General features: G+C 36.7%; 1 protein-coding gene across 3 annotated transcripts in view; it reads left to right on the plus strand.

The window, feature by feature from the left end:
* The window catches only part of LOC149076617 (glutamate receptor ionotropic, kainate 2-like), a 122025-nt gene that overhangs the window by 32192 nt on the left and 67057 nt on the right, over positions 1-22776 (plus strand). For all 3 annotated transcript variants that reach the window (XM_089244234.1, XM_089244235.1, XM_089244236.1), the window contains exon 2: positions 18277-18438. In XM_089244234.1, coding sequence (XP_089100360.1) covers positions 18277-18438 — 162 coding nt within the window. The remainder of the gene's footprint in view (positions 1-18276; positions 18439-22776) is intronic.

Genomic DNA, 22776 nt, shown 5'->3' on the forward strand with positions numbered 1-22776 from the left:
GTGCCTCTACCTCATTAAAAGATTCAATTGGTTATACATAAATCAATCTAAAAATGTCTTAATATTCAATTTTATAGAATAATTTCGCATAGTGTGTAAAAATACGAGGTTTTCATTCATAGTGCGCAATGGAATTTTTTTGAGCTGACATCAACGCAGTACTTATTTAATAACTTAGTGTAAAATATATTTTACGATCGAACTTTATATTTAATCTCAGCTAGAAAGAAGGTAATGATATAAAATAAAAATGTATATGTTACCGGCAAAGTATGAAATCCAGGCATTCTATACAATGCCTAGGCATTGTATAGAATGCCTGGTCGTTTCAGGCAAAGTATGAAATACCGGTTTTATTCTATACTTTGCCTAGGCATTCTATAGAATGACTAGTCATTCTATAGAATGCCTAAACACAACCCAGGCAAAGTATGAAATATCTTCTTCCAACAAATCTCTTAAGGGGCGGTATAAAATATTACATAAAATTAAAATTTCCCAGAACTTTCTTTTTTTCCCGGAAAAGTTTCCCTTTCGCTCTCGTGAAAAATGATCTGTTGAGGGGCGATATAAAATATTACAATTCCTTCGAATTAAAATTTCGCAGAATTTTCTTTTTTTCCCGGAAACGTTTCCCTTTCGCTCTCGTGAAAAAGGATCTGTTGAGGGGCGATATAAAATATTACAATTTCTTCGAATTAAAATTTCGCAGAATTTTCGTCATTTTCTTCCGGAAAAGTTTCCCTTTCGCTCACGTGAAAAAGGATCTGTGGAGGGGCGATATAAAATATTACAATTTCTTCGAATTAAAATTTCGCAGAATTTTCGTCATTTTTTCCCGGAAACGTTTCCCTTTCGCTCTCGTGAAAAAGGATCTGTTGAAGGGCGGTATAAAATATTACAATTTCTTCGAATTAAAATTTCGCAGAATTTTCGTCATTTTTTCCCGGAAACGTTTCCCTTTCGCTCTCGTGAAAAAGGATCTGTTGAGGGGCGATATAAAATATTACAATTCCTTCGAATTAAAATTTCGCAGAATTTTCTTTTTTTCCCGGAAACGTTTCCCTTTCGCTCTCGTGAAAAAGGATCTGTTGAGGGGCGATATAAAATATTACAATTTCTTCGAATTAAAATTTCGCAGAATTTTCGTCATTTTCTCCCGGAAAAGTTTCCCTTTCGCTCTCGTGAAAAAGGATCTGTGGAGGGGCGATATAAAATATTACAATTTCTTCGAATTAAAATTTCGCAGAATTTTCGTCATTTTTTCCCGGAAACGTTTCCCTTTCGCTCTCGTGAAAAAGGATCTGTTGAAGGGCGGTATAAAATATTACAATTTCTTCGAATTAAAATTTCGCAGAATTTTCGTCATTTTTTCACGGAAAAGTTTCCCTTTCGCTCTCGTGAAAAAGGATCTGTTGAGGGGCGATATAAAATATTACAATTTCTTCGAATTAAAATTTCGCAGAATTTTCGTCATTTTTTCCCGGAAACGTTTCCCTTTCGCTCTCGTGAAAAAGGATCTGTTGAAGGGCGGTATAAAATATTACAATTTCTTCGAATTAAAATTTCGCAGAATTTTCGTCATTTTCTCCCGGAAAAGTTTCCCTTTCGTTCTCATGAAAAAGGATTTGTTGAAAGACGGTATAAAATATTACAATTCCTTCGAATTAAAATTTCGCAGAATTTTCGTCATTTATTCCCGGAAACGTTTCCCTTTCGCTCTCGTGAAAAAGGATCTGTTGAGGGGCGATATAAAATATTACAATTCCTTCGAATTAAAATTTCGCAGAATTTTCTTTTTTTCCCGGAAACGTTTCCCTTTCGCTCTCGTGAAAAAGGATCTGTGGAGGGGCGATATAAAATATTACAATTTCTTCGAATTAAAATTTCGCAGAATTTTCGTCATTTTTTCCCGGAAACGTTTCCCTTTCGCTCTCGTGAAAAAGGATCTGTTGAAGGGCGGTATAAAATATTACAATTTCTTCGAATTAAAATTTCGCAGAATTTTCGTCATTTTTTCCCGGAAACGTTTCCCTTTCGCTCTCGTGAAAAAGGATCTGTTGAGGGGCGATATAAAATATTACAATTCCTTCGAATTAAAATTTCGCAGAATTTTCTTTTTTTCCCGGAAACGTTTCCCTTTCGCTCTCGTGAAAAAGGATCTGTTGAGGGGCGATATAAAATATTACAATTTCTTCGAATTAAAATTTCGCAGAATTTTCGTCATTTTCTCCCGGAAAAGTTTCCCTTTCGCTCTCGTGAAAAAGGATCTGTGGAGGGGCGATATAAAATATTACAATTTCTTCGAATTAAAATTTCGCAGAATTTTCGTCATTTTTTCCCGGAAACGTTTCCCTTTCGCTCTCGTGAAAAAGGATCTGTTGAAGGGCGGTATAAAATATTACAATTTCTTCGAATTAAAATTTCGCAGAATTTTCGTCATTTTTTCCCGGAAAAGTTTCCCTTTCGCTCTCGTGAAAAAGGATCTGTTGAGGGGCGATATAAAATATTACAATTTCTTCGAATTAAAATTTCGCAGAATTTTCGTCATTTTTTCCCGGAAACGTTTCCCTTTCGCTCTCGTGAAAAAGGATCTGTTGAAGGGCGGTATAAAATATTACAATTTCTTCGAATTAAAATTTCGCAGAATTTTCGTCATTTTCTCCCGGAAAAGTTTCCCTTTCGTTCTCATGAAAAAGGATTTGTTGAAAGACGGTATAAAATATTACAATTCCTTCGAATTAAAATTTCGCAGAATTTTCGTCATTTATTCCCGGAAACGTTTCCCTTTCGCTCTCGTGAAAAAGGATCTGTTGAGGGGCGATATAAAATATTACAATTCCTTCGAATTAAAATTTCGCAGAATTTTCTTTTTTTCCCGGAAACGTTTCCCTTTCGCTCTCGTGAAAAATGATCTGTTGAGGGGCGATATAAAATATTACAATTCCTTCGAATTAAAATTTCGCAGAATTTTCTTTTTTTCCCGGAAACGTTTCCCTTTCGCTCTCGTGAAAAAGGATCTGTTGAAGGGCGGTATAAAATATTACAATTTCTTCGAATTAAAATTTCGCAGAATTTTCGTCATTTTCTCCCGGAAAAGTTTCCCTTTCGCTCTCGTGAAAAAGGATCTGTGGAGGGGCGATATAAAATATTACAATTTCTTCGAATTAAAATTTCGCAGAATTTTCGTCATTTTTTCCCGGAAACGTTTCCCTTTCGCTCTCGTGAAAAAGGATCTGTTGAAGGGCGGTATAAAATATTACAATTTCTTCGAATTAAAATTTCGCAGAATTTTCGTCATTTTTCCCCGAAAACGTTTCCCTTTCGCTCTCGCGAAAAAGGATCTGTTGAGGTTCGTAATTTTTTCCGAAAACATGCATTAGTAAGCGACGACTTCCATCCTTATTGGTGTATAATCGCACCATTTGATCCACGATGTCGACTCCATATTTAATTTCGTTATTGTAGGCAACTGTTTCTGGGGTCTTTTTCACGTTTTCGTTGATAGTTACATCAGTATGGATTGAACTCAGAACTAGACATTTTTAATTTTTTTTTTCTCTGATAAGATGTCAGCGTGATATCAGTTCCAGTTTTGAATACTATCGACGAGTATAGATCCTGTGTTCCTGTTTTTGCAGTTGGAGGTACCTCACGACGGTCTTTTTGAAGGGTCCCAACCAAGCCTGTCCTTTTCAAAACTGCACATAATCTCAGTGATGTAAAATAATCATCTGTTGTTTTGTTTCAACGTTCTCCTAGATAAGGTTTGGCTAATCGAATTACATGTTCATAGACAAGTTGATTTGCTGGTCTGGTGTTATCTGTCCCAGTGTAATCGAAACTGATTTTCTGTCCATTCAGAATATATTTGGAATCAACGCAGGCAAGAAGCCAGAATTTTATCCCAAATTTGTCTGGCTTACTTGGGATATACTGTGTAAATGGACATCTTGCTTTTGAGGGTAGAAGTTGTTCGTCCACAGTTAGATTGGGCCCTGTTTTGTAGCAAGTCGCACTGTATTCTATGAATGAAATCCATAGTGAACATGCAAGAGAAAATTGGTCAGATCGAATTGCATGAATTTCAAAATTCCTTTGAAACGATATATTGTCATTGTTTGGGGAAAAAATAGAGGACCCCAAATCTCGACGACCACAATGAATTCAGTAGGAAGTTTTTTGCACCTCTTGCATACATAATGGATATCGTTGCATCCAGTTCAAGCAAAGAAACTGACCAAGAAGTTTTATTTAGACGACGATGGGCTTCAGCTTCTGTATATGTCGAATCATTTTGTCGCAGAAAATAAGGCGTCACGAACCCAGAACACTTTCATTTATGTTTTTTGAGCGCATAAAATGTGGGGCCTTGATTTTCTCTCAATATATTTTGCGATCCTCGACATCCTAAAGTTGAGGAAGGTTCTATGATTTTCCATATGCTCCCATCTGCTACAGTTTCTTAGATCGTTTCTGTGGCTTCAACGAGTTATAATGAGTCACACCACGGTCATTTTCTGCACACGAGAGCTAATTAGACCGGGACCTACAATTTATTGCCGATTCCGAACGGCAAGCTTGTTTCTAAGCTCATCGAGAGGTTGGTGCACTAACTCCTCAATGAGGGACTTCATGCGGTCAAGTCGCCGTGTCTGTTGTACCCCTGTGCCAGGAAAGTTTTCTGACAAAGACGAACCGGGTATCAAACTCGCGACACCTCTAAACATCCTTTGGTACTTTAGGCGAGTATCTTATCGACCTGGGCTACCGCTCCCGAGAAATAATTTTATATTGATTTAAATCTTCGTCATCAGAACCGCTACTTTCTTCACTACAGTTCGACATAGGGTAGGTCTATGCTCTTCTGCACTTTCATCATAACTGCTTCCAGAGTTTCTCTCATCTAATCTTTGCATCTCCTGGAGTATTTCTTCAATAAATATACGTTTTCTTGTCATTCTAAACCAATGTTTCCCAAAGTGGGCAATATCGCCTCCTGGTGGGCGATAGAAAGGGCCAAGGAGGCGATAGAAGCCACGGGTATAACATAGGATCCTATGGGTTCGCTTGAGTTGGGGGGTGATGAGGGAAAAATTTATCTGAAGAAGGGGGCGATGGAACAAAAAGTTTTTGAAACTATGTTCTAAACTGTTTGAAAAGATCACATGCACTCAAATTTTCTACGTCCCAGAATAAACAATTTAACGGATAATATGGCAAGAATGCTTGACAAAAACCAAAAATGACACACCTGCTGACGACACTTGCAGATAAGAATGAGAGGAAAAGAAAGGTCACACACAAGGTCAAATGCAAAAAAGACTTTCAGAAGGATTATAACCTACTTAGAAATCAATTGTGACGACGATAGTAGTATTTACCGCATAATGTGCTAGAATATAATTAAGGGTCACTATGACCCCCTTCGGTCTTTCTAGGTATATCCGCTCGTAGCTTCGTTGTTAAAAAGGTAACGAAAGGAAGCTTTGGTATACAATAAGAACATGCTAATTCAGGAAAAGTCCAGAAATTCCAGGTGGTTCGGTTTATTCTTAGCAGAGATATGTAAGCTTAAACAGCGTACAGGGTCAAAAAGACCCCCGTTCCGTCTTTCTACTGTTAATATTTCATCATTGATAAATGGAACTTGCAAATGCGGACTATGCGATATCATTTTGTCTTGAAGTAACCGAAATTTTTATCTACGGATTTATGAACAAAAAATATAATGTATAAAGCGCCCGTTAACTCATCTATTCGAGGGAAAGTGACCGTGGTATGTCGGTCACGGAAAACAAATTGGTATACGTAGGTTTACCATATTTTATCGTTGGAAATACGGGAGATAGAGATTCTAAGTAAAGAATTGCTTATTGTTAGGCCGATCATATTTGCTCGAGAAAAATACGTGAAATTGGGATTCGAAATACGGGAAATTGCGGGACAATGTCAATTATCGCTAAATGATGCCAAAAGTAAGCGAAGTCATTAACTCGTGCTAAAATCACTGAAAATTCGCCAACCGCGAGAAATAAAGCGCCACTTCAAATTGCAATGAATTAAAAAAAACATGACAAATGTGTGAGATGAATATTCTTGTTTTTAGTCTCTTAATGAGGCTTTTTGAATCACGTGATATTTCCCTTTTTCTGGAGAGACATACATGGTAACCAATATGGCGACTTCCTGCGCAACTCATGAAAGACATAAATCAAAATTAAAGAAACAGAAATGAATTGGTTTTTTTTTTCTTTTTGATGGGTGCTAGATATTTCGAAAATTTTCTTGAAGCTCAAGTTATCGATTTGCTTGCTTTTGCTTCAAAAAATGGTTGATTAAAGCTGCGGAATTTCTTCAGGGTAATTTATGGGCCCATAATTAACTTCAAAACATCCTAAACTATATAGATTGATGATATTGGATATTATAAAACAATACAGAAGTATTAATTCTCATTTTTGTGCTTGAGAAGATATAAATCAATGTTATTGCATGAATATCTAACTCAAAAGTAGGTCCGGCTAATTATTTTATATTTAATTTTCTGTGCTTCATATTTCTAAGTGAACTCAATTTTTCGAAAATCGAGAATTCAGTTCAACTTTTAAAATTATTGATGAGGCGGAAACCCCTACTAAATTTCCACATTTCTACGGTAAATTCGGCAATTTTAACATTGATTTCCATGGGAAAAGCATGCTGTGCTTATCCCTCCAAGTGATACTGATGATCATAGGCGTACGCAGAATTTTCTCGAGGGGGAATTGAGATTTTTTTACCTTCTGAGGGGGTTTTACCTTTTTTCCTGTAAAATAACACTATAATCTTGGCTCGGGGGGGGGGGGATTCCCTTTGAGAATGCTGATGATGATTATGATGTCTATTCCAAAAGCCTCATTATCGTGATGTAATTTCTAAGCTGGAAAGATAATTTTAATCGTTGATTTGAAGAATAAAAAGTCAAGTTGACTTCGTTGAAAATATTTGAAAACTCAGGACATTTCTGCAAAAAAGTCGGGACAGCAAGAAAACAGAAAAGAACTGGGACTGTCCCGAGAAATACGGGATGTATGGTCACCCTGCTTATTGCTATTCTATCTCTCAAAAAATTGTCAAATGTTGAAAAATTGATAATTATGGTTAAAATTGATGGGAAAGAAATGCTGATGGGTATGTACGAAGAAGGACTACAATAAATTGCTGTAAATAAAAATGTATTTTTACGAAATAAATGTTATGTTATTGGTATTTATTTAAAAATGTCTTGTTTTTGTTATGTAAAAAAGAAACACGTCACAAATATATATACGACATGAACGTTTATGTTTACAATCATAATTAATCGTACCGTGATTTGTAAGAAATTAAAATTATCTTCCTCCACGTTTTCAGTCAAGATTGAGCGAGTTTCAGCGAGTCAAGTGAGTTTAGTCGAAAATACGGGACATTTTGAAAAACAAATTTGGGACAGTGAACATAAAAGATAAATAGCAAAATATATGCCTACTTAGCAAAGTTTTGTGGTGACCTTATGCATATGACACATATGTCACGCATTTCCCGGGACATTCCCGTGTTTTCACTTTATTTTGGCTGTCCCGACTTTTTTTGCAAGAATGCCGTGGTTTGTCGCGAATGTTCTACATTGTAGAATCTACAAAGCCTACTTTTAGATGCTTATAGTTTTATACTTTATTAAAATCAACTATTGAAATTATTTTTCGACGCATAAATTATATCACTATAATTACAACTATGAATAAGAATACCGACCCTATAAACAGATCCCTTCTCCAGAGAGCCAGACGTTAAGGTTTCCCGGAAAAATGGAAGAAAACCGTGTGAAAATTTAATTTGACGACACCGCCCCTCAAGGGATCCCTTCTCAAGACAGCGAAAGGGAAACGTTTCCGGAAAAAAATGACGAAAATTCTGCAAAATATTAATTCGAAGAAATTGTAATGTTTTATACCGCCCCTCAACAGATCCTTTTTCACGAGAGCGAAAGGGAAACGTTTCGGGGAAAAAATGACGAAAATTCTGCGAAATTTTAATTGGAAGAAATTGTAATATTTTATATCGCCCCTCAACAGATCCTTTTTCACGAGAGCGAAAGGGAAACGTTTCAGGGAAAAAATGACGAAAATTCTGCGAAATTTTAATTGGAAGAAATTGTAATATTTTATATCGCCCCTCAACAGATCCTTTTTCACGAGAGCGAAAGGGAAACGTTTCCGGGAAAAAATGACGAAAATTCTGCGAAATTTTAATTCGAAGGAATTGTAATATTTTATACCGTCTTTCAACAAATCCTTTTTCATGAGAGCGAAAGGGAAACGTTTCAGGGAAAAAATGACGAAAATTCTGCGAAATTTTAATTGGAAGAAATTGTAATATTTTATACCGCCCCTCAACAGATCCTTTTACACGAGAGCGAAACGGAAACTTTTCCGGGAAAAAGTGACGAAAATTCTGCGAAATTTTAATTCGAAAAAATTGTAATATTTTATATCGCCCCTCAACCGATCCTTTTTCACGAGAGCGAAAGGGAAACTTTTCCGGGAAAAAAAGAAAATTCTGCGAAATTTTAATTCGAAGGAATTGTAATATTTTATATCGCCCCTCAACAGATCATTTTTCGCGAGAGCGAAAGGGAAACGTTTTCGGGAAAAAATGACGAAAATTCGGCGAAATTTTAATTCGAAGAAATTGTAATATTTTATATCGCCCCTCCACAGATCCTTTTTCACGAGAGCGAAAGGGAAACTTTTCCGGGAAAAAATGACGAAAATTCGGCGAAATTTTAATTCGAAGAAATTGTAATATTTTATATCGCCCCTCCACAGATCCTTTTTCACGAGAGAGAAAGGGAAACGTTTCCGGGAAAAAATGACGACAATTCTGCGAAATTTTAATTCGAAGGAATTGTAATATTTTATACCGTCTTTCAACAAATCCTTTTTCATGAGAGCGAAAGGGAAACGTTTCAGGGAAAAAATGACGAAAATTCTGCGAAATTTTAATTGGAAGAAATTGTAATATTTTATACCGCCCCTCAACAGATCCTTTTTCACGAGAGCGAAAGGGAAACTTTTCCGGGAAAAAAAGAAAATTCTGCGAAATTTTAATTCGAAGGAATTGTAATATTTTATATCGCCCCTCAACAGATCATTTTTCGCGAGAGCGAAAGGGAAACGTTTTCGGGAAAAAATGACGAAAATTCGGCGAAATTTTAATTCGAAGAAATTGTAATATTTTATATCGCCCCTCCACAGATCCTTTTTCACGAGAGAGAAAGGGAAACGTTTCCGGGAAAAAATGACGACAATTCTGCGAAATTTTAATTCGAAGGAATTGTAATATTTTATACCGTCTTTCAACAAATCCTTTTTCATGAGAGCGAAAGGGAAACGTTTCAGGGAAAAAATGACGAAAATTCTGCGAAATTTTAATTGGAAGAAATTGTAATATTTTATACCGCCCCTCAACAGATCCTTTTACACGAGAGCGAAACGGAAACTTTTCCGGGAAAAAGTGACGAAAATTCTGCGAAATTTTAATTCGAAGGAATTGTAATATTTTATATCGCCCCTCAACCGATCCTTTTTCACGAGAGCGAAAGGGAAACTTTTCCGGGAAAAAAAGAAAATTCTGCGAAATTTTAATTTGAAGGAATTGTAATATTTTATACCGCCCCTCAACAGATCCTTTTTCACGAGAGCGAAAGGGAAACGTTTTCGGGAAAAAATGACGAAAATTCTGCGAAATTTTAATTCGAAGAAATTGTAATATTTTATATCGCCCCTCCACAGATCATTTTTCGCGAGAGCGAAAGGGAAACGTTTCTGGGAAAAAATGACGAAAATTCTGCAAAATTTTAATTTGAAGGAATTGTAATATTTTATACCGCCCCTCAACAGATCCTTTTTCACGAGAGTGAAAGGGAAACGTTTCCGGGAAAAAAAGAAAATTCTGTGAAATTTTAATTTTATGTAATATTTTATACCGCCCCTTAAGAGATTTGTTGGAAGAAGATATTTCATACTTTGCCTGGGTTGTGTTTAGGCATTCTATAGAATGACTAGTCATTCTATAGAATGCCTAGGCAAAGTATAGAATAAAACCGGTATTTCATACTTTGCCTGAAACGACCAGGCATTCTATACAATGCCTAGGCATTCTATAGAATGCCTGGATTTCATACTTTGCCGGTAACATATATATTGTAACTCACAATAAAAAAAGTCCACCGAAGAGCAGAAAATTGTTCAGTTTTGGGCGAGACACTCTTTTCGGTATATTCACGATAGATGCAATTATGTTAAATTGCGTATCTTGATAAATTACAAAACTTTGATCGCGATTTTTCTACTCTAAAACTTAAACTTTTCTCTATTTTTTAACAAAAATTTAGATTTGTGAACCTATCCACACTGGAAAAGAAATCAAAACAAAAACCCTCGCAACGTAATTCACTGCGTTTTTGAAAGAAAACAGTATTTGAGTTATCACCAGTAGTTATGTGCACCTTGATGACCAATTCAAAATATACTATTTTCTGTTTTCAGCAGGTGTTTCACTGATTAGTCGCTGACATTTGCCACGCATATGTAAAATACTTCGTTCGTTTCTGAGAACACATACTAAATCGTTACAATGACTGCTAGAGGTTTTTACCACTGGCCATAAATAACGGGTCCAATGGTCGAAGGTGGTTTTCTATAATATTGCCCGGAAATTCCTAATCACTCACAATTATTCCCTTTTGAAGCTATGCGGCTTGGTCAATGGCGAGTAGCACATATGTTTTTCCAGTCTCCAAGGAACGTGGGATACCGAGTGGATGGCATTATTGCCTTCAGGACATTTTCTGTGGTGCCGACAATGGCAAACCGTGAACACGCAAACAACAGGGTCATCTGGTTGTCAACAGAGAGTCCCGAAGCAGTAGTATATTTTGAGGGAAAAGCACGGAGAATATGGAAAAACGCTCCCAGCCCCTGCTGTATTGTTTGGGTCTCGTGAAGACAGATACTCAAAAATACGAAAGGAAAAAAATACTAGTTCCGAGGGGAGGGAGGACCAGAGACATGCTTCCTTTCTTTGGGTCTAGCAACAAAACGAAGGATTTTCAGTGCGATAAGGGGAAGAGGGATCCTATAATGGTCTGGCAGCAGATCCGCACGGTGCATTTCCGCATAGGGGAGATTTTGTACACATTTCCGCACAATCAAGCCCCTTCCCAAGTATCTTCTTTTTTTTTCTTTCTAACCCCTACTTTCTTTTATTGCTTTCCTGAAGTAGACAGGAGTTGTATAGGGGCTGTATCCACATTACATTAGTGTAATTTACTTCAACTATTTTTTATTATCACTCGAGAGAATGCCGATTTTTTTTGGAATATTTCACTCCAAACTATTTTTTACCCATAAATGTTACGGGAAGTTGCTAAAGTTGTCATTATGCATAATCACTGATAGCCTCGGTAAATTGAATGAATTTTAATGTGTTTATCATTTTACCGGCGATTATCCATAATTCCTAATTGAAGTCTGTATATTTGATAAATGTAAAAAAAATTATAATTTCTCGTGTTTTCATTTAACCTGTTTATTAGTTTGCGATTCGTCCACGACACGTATTTTTCCATAAAAATTAAATTAAAATAAGTGTCGACAGATTTTCTTCACACACATAATTACGTACAAATAAAACTAGCATTCCCGATCGAATGCATAATTTTTGGTAAATTCAATTAATTCGTTGACGATTTATTGTATTTACCAATACGACCTTACGAACTGGAGAACATACATAATCACCGATAAATGTGACGAAGTCTTGGTACATGAACAGAATCTATTAAACTAACCAAAATGGTTAAGCATAATGGATCAGAATTTGCATGTATAAAAAGGTCTCTTCGCGTTCTCCTAGAGTCATTCTTCCGCTTTTCTGAGTCTTATTTCGTCGTGCACTGGACTATGCCGTAAGGTTTTGGACACTATACCTACAGAAAGACATAGACTTGGTTGATGGCGTGCAGAGAAGTGCTGTGCGTGCCCTTGTTGGCACACAAGGCTTGAGCTATAAAAAAAACACCTTAATTTCTTGAATGTGTTTACGTTGGAAAAACGCAGTTGGTGGGAGTATGTAATCAAAGTGTTTATATAAAATTTTCATTGGGATGGATAGGATGGATTTTGAGTTATTAATACACCGTCAATCAACTGCTTCGACAAGGGGACGCAATATCGTTTATTAAGGAAAAATTCCAGATTGTGTGGTGACACAGGGAGTTTTTCTCTAGTAGGGCTGTCAATGAAATAGCTTACCTCCGGGGTTGTGAATTCTAACACAAAGGAAATACGATAGACATAGTGGGATAGATCGAGAAGCTATTCATACTTAAATAAGACAACCATAATCTTTTTATGTGGGCAGTGTACATCATTATTGTATATGTTAAAATATATATTCACTTTATTTTTTACCGTAGATCAAAACAACAGAAAAAACTCCAAATCACAACGTTTCCTTCTGAGGCTTGCACAGTAGGCGCAGTAAAATATCTTACCTTTTTTTTCCTATGCAATGTACTACATGAAATTGATTCTTCAATAAATTCTTCAATAGGCAAAAGGGTGTAGGTGAATAATCGCCCCCCCCCTTGTTCACTATATAATCCCCCCCCCCCTTTTCCGTTCTTTATTGGCTTACCGCAATATCCATAGCATGTTTTCAAATTTGACACATGGACACATTTCTCTTCAAATCGAGATGAGTTCTATTGGTAAGTTGAGTTAATGGTAGATGTGCTAATGCTGCACACATACGCACATGTAATCTTACTTCATCATTGCTCTTGTAATAATTTACGAGCCCTAAGGACTGTACGTGCCGCCATAGACATTGGTTGAAATGGAAATTGCATCCAAAAATTTTGGTTAGTGGGAATAGTCTTTCTAGAGCCTTTATTGATGCAATTTCAAAATCTACAGTCACTGACTGAGGATTCCATCTGGCTTCTTTTAAAACAGTAAATAGTTTTGCATAAGAATCCTCCGGTTTTTTTTTTCCAAGCAAAGCAAAAACTATAGGAACTATTGTGACTTCTTCATCATTCCTACTTATGTCTGCATGAATCGTATACAACTGATAAAACTGCTTACTACAACTTTTAAAAGTCCCATCTGCGAAAAAGTTCTTGAAGCTTTGAAGACTATTTCGGCCTTTGTCACTAGCAAATACTATAAATCCACAACAAACGTGATGGTGACAAGCGTGCGACACTGTCTGTACAGCAGCCATCTACAATCTTTTGCACACGAGCGTCATGGTGCTCAAGAGTTCTCGATCCTTTGTGACGCGGCAACGTCTTCGACTATCGAACCTTCAAGTTTCGTTAATGGATGTATTTCGAACTTTTGCAGATATTTCCTGTATATATACTTTATATTGTGGATTGAAATACAGTACTCTTGCTAATCCGACACATATCAAACCGGAGTGTGCCGGATTACCGAAATTACCCGAATACCGAAAGTTAATTGAAAAAATCCATTTAAATAATATAAAATTCTTTGCAAAGACATGCAGTGACATGATTTCCTCATCAGTGCACGAAGAAACCACTCGTAAAAACGCCGGATTACTGGACCGGCTGGACTAGCACACCGCCGGAGTCTATTGTAAAAATTTTACAAACAAATCAAAACCCCTAAAATATCAGTGAAATTTTCAGTTTTAGAGGTACAAATAGAACTCATCTCGATTTGAAGAGAAATGTGTCCATGTGTCAAATTTGAAAACATGCTATGGATATTGCGGTAAGCCAATAAAGAACGAAAAAGGGGGGGGGGGGATTATATAGTGAACAAGGGGGGGGGGGCGATTATTCACCTACACCCTTTTGCCTATTGAAGAATTTATTGAAGAATCAATTTCATGTAGTACATTGCGCAGGAAAAAAAAAGGTAAGATATTTTACTGCGCCTACTGTGCAAGCCTCAGAAGGAAACGTTGTGATTTGGAATTTTTTCTGTTGTTTTGATCTACGGTAAAAAATAAAGTGAATATATATTTTAACATATACAATAATGATGTATCCACCTATTGTTTTCTTTTATTTATATATTTAAATTATGAGAAATTAGTTGAAAAAGCGCGAGTCAAAGATTATTTCAGTGGCACAATTTCATGAGGATACAACCCCTCTTATAACTTCAGGCCATTTATGGTAGGGAAGAGGAAGAGACAGGAATAGAAAAAGAGAGACAAGAAGGACCTTTGTTTTCGCAAGTGCGGGAATGGGCTGTGCGGAATCGTCCCCAAATTCCCCATGCGCGGAAATGCACCGTGCGGAACTGTCGATACACCCCTATAATTGCGGCTGGAAGCCTTTGTTCTGGAACTCTAGAGGAGGGTTTTCATCTTTCCCCTTGTATGATTTTTAGACTGAAAAATTAAAATAATATGTACCATAATAGAGTGAAATATACCAATTAGTTATTCATGGAAATGCTTTGAAAAATAAAAGGGTAATGAATATATTCTCACGGCCCGGTACGACTGATGTCACGGCCCGGCGGTTGAGAAACACTGCTCTGGGTGACCAGCTTATGTCCCCCTATGGGGACAGAGCGGGAATCATGATCGGTTTCGGGTCCTCGTGATGAGAGTCCTTCACTATGACCACTCGACCCGTAACATATATACTCTAGTTTATTTCTAAATGAATGTTTTCGTTTCTCCTCCCGAAAATGCCTTTGGTCTTGCCAATAGATGAATTTACCTGGCGTGAAAAAGAGTGGATAATTTATTTCTCTCTCGAGGTAGAACCTCAAAAATAGAGCTGAGAGAAATTTCACAATTTATGGAAATCCTTCCAGTCTTGGTTGTGTTGAATTTTTTGATCTAAGTGGCTCTGCGTGCCAAGCGCTGCTCTCCATTAACCTTCTTCGTGCATCGAATAAAAGGCATCGGAATAAAGATAGAAAAGAAATCCCGATCGGTTACGATAAAAGAAAAAGAAAATGGAAGTGGGTAATTTCGCATTTTTGTAGAATCGGTCTCAGGCCACATGATTCCTTTTTTATTTTGGCTTCCATGCCGCTCATGGGTTTGCGTGGAATGGTTGATAATAACCGTACAATAAAACCCGAACGATCTACTTTCGAGCTGATATTGTTTTGGCCGACGTATAGCGAACGGGAAGGGGGAAGGGATCCTTTCCCCCACTCTCCCTTAATCTCCTTCAATACCTTATTTGCTAGAAGGCATCAAATAAAATTGGACGAGTTGAGAGTCGAAAGCCTTTATTATTATTTTACTTCTTTCTGAAGATATAATGCCCATTCTTATGTAGATTGTCTCTTCCCTTCTTTATCAACGGCTGATTTGATCGACTTCGTCGGATTCAATACTGATAAGAAAGATATGCAAAGCGTGAGAACTGCAGTTTGCTCGATTACACACATTGAAATGAAATTAAACGTATCAGTTTGAATCGAACAGCGTGCGATTCCTGGGTTTTTTTTCTCTGTCCTTTGAGAGCGCGAACTTCGTTTTCTAACTTCAAGAGCCTCTCTTTTCAAAACTTTCACCAGAGGGATAGCTCGGATTAACCCTTTTACTACTGATGGTCATGGGCGGAGATACGGGGGCATGGGGGCATTGTCCCCCCCCCCCCAGCGTCAAAGGTGGAGTCGACTGACCTAATGTATATATGAATTGACATCATCATCATTGTGCCCCCCCCCCCAGACTCACAAGTCTATCTCTGCCTATGTTGATGGTGCTTTAAAGTGCCTGAGTGGTATAGCGATAAGATGCTCGTTTTCCACCACGAAGATTACCTCAGGATCCCCTATTTCGATCCGATGTAGAAAACAAGTTCTTTACCTACCGAGCCAGGAATGACCACCGATATATATATAGATGACATCTTCACTTCTTACCCAACTCCAATAAGAAATTGCAGTATGGCGATACGATCGCAGTTGATGTGTGGTAATGTAGGGTACTTTAAAGTACCACTTGAATTTTAACCCCATAACATACCTTACGCACGTTTTTAGGTGTTGGTATTTTCAAGTATAAAGGCTGTGTATAACTATTTTATGATTAACATGTGACATCATAAGCGTGGGACTATTAGTTTTTCGAATATGTCAATTAAATAAAATGCAGTTATAGGTTTCATCCCGTAAAATTGTTTACTGCATTTCACAAAAATGTGATGTAGTGGAACACTGCTTTTACAAATTGTTTCCTAACAAATTATGGTTCTCTTTCTTTGGTTGTAAAACAAATAAATATTTATTATTATATGTATTATTCAACACATTTTCATTGTAAGCGTATAGTGCTGACCAAACTTTTAAGTAGCGGATTGATTAATTAATTCGTTGTGAACACAAAATAATCTTTTAAAAAAATATTATATTACTTTCTTTTTTCGTTTTAATTAGAACTAAAATGACCTACAAAAAATTTACATGATAATTGTTTCATTTCTTCATAATGTGGTAGTGGAAGTGTTAAGCCATCCATAAAGGGGAGCGGCACGATCATCCATCTTTTAGCTGATAACAGTGTTGCAGCTCGAAGTTTTGTTAAAAAGAAACAAGATAGGGAAAAGCGATTGACTATACTGACGTCACACTCAAAGGTGATGGATAAGTGGGCCTAGTATTTCAAAGAGCTCTAGCTCGAATATTGCTCTGATGTTTTCAATAATGAAAGGGATGACGAAAACCATATTCATTTCGATTAATCAATTGATTAACCACTTTTTGTTCCGTCCCCACTCGGCAGCTCCAAGGGCGTAGCCGGGGGGGGGGGACTTAGGGGTCTGGTCCCCCCCGAAATGTGAGAAAATGACCGAAAAAAGGGAAAAAGATGGCCAAATCCATTGTTCTGTCACTTTGGTTCCCCCCCCCCCGAAATGAAAGTGGTCCCCCCCCCCCCGAACGAAATTTCTGGCTACGCCCCTGGGCAGCTCCCAATCTTTTTCAAAACACAATGCGAATGCATTCAGCTTTGGAAAAAAAAGCATTTGTTTGCAATGGTTTTATCTTTCGAAACGGTGAGTCATGATATCCCTCTCTGAGTTTCGTAAACGTAATATGTACTTACACTTCGAGGTGAATCAATCGTCTCGTTTAATGCGTTTCAATTTATTTATTTTGCTATGTAAATATTATTATAATAGTAATTGCGCTGACGGCGTTCCAAAGCAGCTCTGCCTTAATGTTTGTTGAATATAATCCGATTACTGGATGAAATAATCTAAGATACGTCATCTTAAAATACTAATGATAATTAATGTTCATTAAATATAATCTCAATGTACATTTCATGAATGAAATTTAAGATCACCGTTTGATTTTTAAATTTAATTTATCTATTCAATTATTTTAATTACAAATCATTTACATGGTTTGAATTTAATGATGAAAATTAAAAAGCCGCACTTTTGTGAAAGATTGAAAATAACATAAACACAGATGATCGGCGGTACATTATATGAGTTACTATATGAGATGAATGTTGACAAATATATATAATGTTATATCTGTCGTGTGAGATATGATCATACTATTGTGTACAATGTATTCACATTAAAATGATACGCGTAAAGAGAAGAACTCATAAAACTCTCTCCCGAGGTACGATTCTCTTGCTTGGATTAGCACCGATAGAAATGAAAGCGATAAAGAACCATCCAAACAAATACCTCCTCCCACAACCCTAAAAATTTTTGCATGTAAATAAGACCTATCGATCGTAACTCAGACGATGATGCCACTCGCCAACTTTTGCAACTCAAATTTGTAGATTAAAAAGATAGATGATTTGGATTAAAAAATAGAAGTTCGAAATTGCTGTAATTTGTATAATTTATGCACAAGCGCCTTTTCTTTTTGATGAATGAAAAAAGTTGCAATATAAAATAATCTTTGGATTTCGCGGTGTAATAAATATGAGATACCCTCAATAATCCACACGTATGATATTAATCTATAACTAATATGTGTTACAGCAGAGTGTTGCTTTGACACAGCTGAGTAATATGAGCCTACCAAAATTAATTTCGCTTGGAACTTCGCAGTATTTACTTTTTATTGATCCGAATCAAATGCTTTCTGAAATTTGGGTCGTTAAGCGAGCAATTTGAGCGAGTCGGCTCCTTTTTTGGAGGAGGTAAGAAGAGAGAACGAATTCTTACAACGCAAAGAGACGAAACTAATGCCTTGATTTCTTTCTCAGGGGTTCTGTTCGCAGAAGAGCAGCGAGACAGCCCCACGGAATTAGCATTCAAGTACGCCGTGTATCGAATCAACAGGGACAGCAACCTTCTATCAAACACGACCTTAATGTACGACATCCAGTACGTGCCGAAAGACGACAGCTTCCACGCAGCCAAAAAAGGTAATTAAGTAAATTGCGACTTTTTGCTTCTTAAAACTATTCTATCCTCATTTCTAAGTGTGGTGAGGGTGCTTCTTGAGATTTTAGTGGCCCGAAAATAACCTACATTGAATGCTTAGACGATTCGTTGTTCAGACGTGAGCTAGAAAATCAGCATTTACGCATTTCACTGACGAATTGGTTTTATCATCATTTTGCATTTTTTTACTTTTGGTTTTTTTTAAAACTAATACTAGCCAATGTCGATGCCCGAGTGGCGTGGTGGTAAGATGCTCGTCTACCACCGTGAAGGTTGCCGTCACGGTCCCAGGTTCAAACCCGGAGGAAAATATAGACAAGATATTTTCCCCAATGAGATTGAGGCGACTACCGATAGATGGCGCCTTTATTTCCAACCCGCCTCATTAATGACAGTAAATTACAATATAGCGATATAGAGCCAGAGTTCGTGTTTGGTGAAGTAGCCGATGATGAGGTAAATATATGACGACTAAAAAACCGTATACTGATTCATCCATATCGTCATATTTCGACATTCTCTGTCACGTCATTAGACCTCTAATAAGGAGATTCTATTAAAATAACATTTCGATCATGTTACAAATATATAAACGGTTTTTTTCCTCTCTCTCAATACTTATGCATGAGTTAGTTTTTGAAGGAGTTAACATTGATTAGCTCTATCATCACGAAGCTTATCTGAGTGGTTATTGTTTGATTACCGTAGTTTGATTATCCCGTAGTAATATCTTTGGTTTTTCTGGCATTTTATTTTTATCTTTATTTTTTTTAACTGCTACATTCCATAGCGTTAGAAAGTTAAACTACGAATACTTTTCGTCCACAAAATTTCAGTTTTCGCGAATTTATGGGGTTGATACTGATGGTTATTCACTGACCCAAAACAGTTGAAAAGTTTTTTTTTTTTTTGCTCGAGTTGGCAAAGCGTGTGTAAGACGGACGGCGGTTTCGTTACGAAAACACCACGCCATCATCTTGTAACACAGAACCGAGACTTTTCAAGAGAAGACGTTCATTTTTCTAAGATTTTTCTTTACTTCTCCCTTTTCTTGTTTGTTAGTAATGTTTCCGCCTGTGCACTTGGTGGCACACACACACACACACACACACACACACACACACACACACACACACACACACACACACACACACACACACACACACACACACACACACACACACACACACACACTGTTTCAGCTTGTTCCCGGGTTCCCTTCAAACTTAACAATTCACAGCCTTCTCGATTCGATGTCATTAGCTGCTTCAAAAAGTTACGGCTTCTGATAACGATTCTTGTTGGACGAAGAAGCAGCCAGTGATGCCGCTCTACTTCTCTCGATAGGTCTCTCTCATCTCTTTGATATAGCCAGAGATTTCGCTTCTTTTTTTCTTTCTTTTCCATCCGGAGTATTTCCGTTTCTCTACCAACACCCTATTTATTGTAAGCTACGGAGAAGACATACGCTTGTCCCCTGTCACGTAAAAACATTTTGGAGTTTTCGTACGATTTGTTTCATCTGACAGTTTCCCTTCTCACAAAGTCATAAAATTCATTTGCACTGTTCATAACGAGATTGGAGTTTTGAATATCTGGAATTTTGGACTAGCAGCCAATGCTTTAGGAGGTTAAAATTCAGTTTTATAAATCTTCTTCCATGGCTTGTGTTTTATTGAGTAAAGTGTAGATGAATAATAATCCTCATTGTTGTGACTAACAACTACTAAAGTTAAACCTCTCTCTTTTGCGGACACCGGTGGGACAAAAATATTCGTTCGAAAAGAGGGGTGACCATAAATCAGGGGTTTGAGATGCATACTTATGTTATACGCGGGGAAATTGTTATTTGGCCGTAAAAGAGGGGTAACCGCATCTGAGGAGTATTCGTTAAGAGGGATTTTACTGTACATCGTACACGCACCACGCAAAAAGTCCTCTAGGAAATTCCAAACGAATTGCTGCGCGCCGGAAAGTATTTTATGTGTATGTATACGTGATCTTGACTCATTTATGATGCCCGAGTTATACGTGTTCCATGTTCAGGAAAAGCTGCCTTCTACATTGGAAGTGAAATCGGCAAATATGATTTCTCTTGTTTTCGCTCATAGTATTTGAGGTCTGTCTGCTTCCTTCGCGTAGAGAGGCTCTTCAAAATGGGAGATCGGTTCTTCCTAGTGCCTGGAAATAGGAGAAACCAACTGCAGTTGGCCACCGCAGGTTTGAACCGGGGTCGCGGCGATGCGAGTCCATCACGATGCTCATACAGTGGCTGATTGCTGCAACTGTACTTACACTGTGTATCGAGACTTTGGACGCCGAATCCGGTGCTTTCTTATTTTAGGATGGCATCTGAAAAGGAACGAAGCGATTAAAATTTAAATAAATAAATAAAATATGGGGAAATGATAAATATATATGTAAAAATACTAGAAGTAGAGATAAATATTGTAGCAATTATAGAGAATCCAAAGATTTTTATTTTTTAGCATTTCACTGATAGGAAAGTACGAAATGATACACATTTCGACACAAAAATCGGGAATCATCAGATTGTGGAGCAAGAAAGTAACGGTACTTCTGTACTGCTAAATACGAGAGAATTATTTTATAATGTACGCAAGGTAAATTCATATGAAATGAATTTCAAATGAAATAATTTAAACTGTCAACGTAAAAAACATTTATCACTACTTTGATTTATTCCTTTTTTTGCATCTTTTTTTTAATATATTTCTTAAAATTAAAGCAAAATGAGGAATGAATGAGTGGAAAAGTTCTTCAAAAGAATCAAATAAAGATGATTCAACGGAACCCAAATACCACATGAGAATCAATCGTAATATGTAAGTTTTAGTCAATGTAACATAAATAGTAATATATATTTGGGGGCTTCTTTTATTTTCCAATTCAGAAAATAAATCAGGCAACGTGAAATATTCTGTGTTTAAAATTATTTTTAAGAATTACATTTACATCCTAAGATAAATGTTTCAACATGATAATTAATAGTATAGGATAGGAATCACAAGCTCTTCAAATTGATCACACTGGTGATCATGAGAAATTACAAATTACCGTAAAGGTACTTCGCTCACGATAATTAATAAATAATCTGAGCCGACAAATTCGAATATGATAGGGAACAATGTCTTCATATTTTTAGGAAAGAAAACTTTGCATTTCGACGAAACTCAACCAACCACAATCATTTTGTCATTTTCATTTAATAGAAACATACACACGATTACGTTTAGTGAAGAGTATTACGAATATCATTTAACGATAGAACTTCTTTTCTTTTCATTCATAATCAAACAAAATTTCGTTTTCTATTTCAACAATTTATTTCATTTTGCTAACGAATCGGATTATAAATATCCGTGACTTTAATGAATAATAGAAAGTGATCCCCCCCCCCCCAACGTGTTGATGAATATGCGTTCGGTGAATCGTAATCACGAAATTAACGTCGCACGAAATGATAATCTGTAAAGGGAGCATCGCTCTTGTCTTATGGAATCTACGTGTACAACTAATTAATAAACACGTAGAGCGATTATTTGAATAGCGAAATTAAATACGAAGACCGCTCACGTCGATTACGGTGTATATTAACTCTCTCTGAAAGCTTTCTCTCTCTCCCACTTCCTCGGGATTGCAATCAAAGTTGGCGAATGTGTGTGACTTCAACCATTTTATTAATAAATAAATAACAACTGATAGATAAAACCTACTGATCCCCTATCGATAACATTTAAAATTGTAAACCAGTTCAGTGAAATTTAATCGAATCGCATTGTCTATTTCACTAGGAAGAACGTGTTGCAATGAGAAAAATAAATTTATTCTCCCTCCTAACGAAAATGTTTACTCTGGCGCATTGTCTTAATTTATTTATCATGGCGATCCGTGATTTTTCGATATCTCTTCATCGTCGTGCAGTTATAAAATACAAACTCAAACATACACGATTAAAGATTATTAAAGCCATCAATCACTTCTTTTGAGCGGGTGAATGATTCGGTGCAACGAAAATACGTTTCCCGAGTGGCATGCATTTCTCGGATAACGACGAATTTATTAACACATACTCATTATGAATTACATACGCTACAACAGAGTCTTTGCCAAGGATGTTTTTCTTTTCAGATCTTCGTCTTCGACAAAAACTTTCGACCCCAAAAATGTTTTAGATGAACTATTTAAATTTAGTGTGTTGAATAGTTAATTAATCAATTAATAATTTACTATATTTGAATTGATTAAAAATATTCATATTATGGCACCTTGCATAAGCGAACCACTTTTTGAAAACA

This window comes from Pholcus phalangioides, unplaced genomic scaffold (genome assembly GCF_987345545.1).
Source record: "Pholcus phalangioides strain wild (caught in Gottingen) unplaced genomic scaffold, Ppha-v1.0 ptg000015l_1, whole genome shotgun sequence".
Classification (NCBI taxonomy): Eukaryota; Metazoa; Arthropoda; class Arachnida; order Araneae; family Pholcidae; genus Pholcus; species Pholcus phalangioides.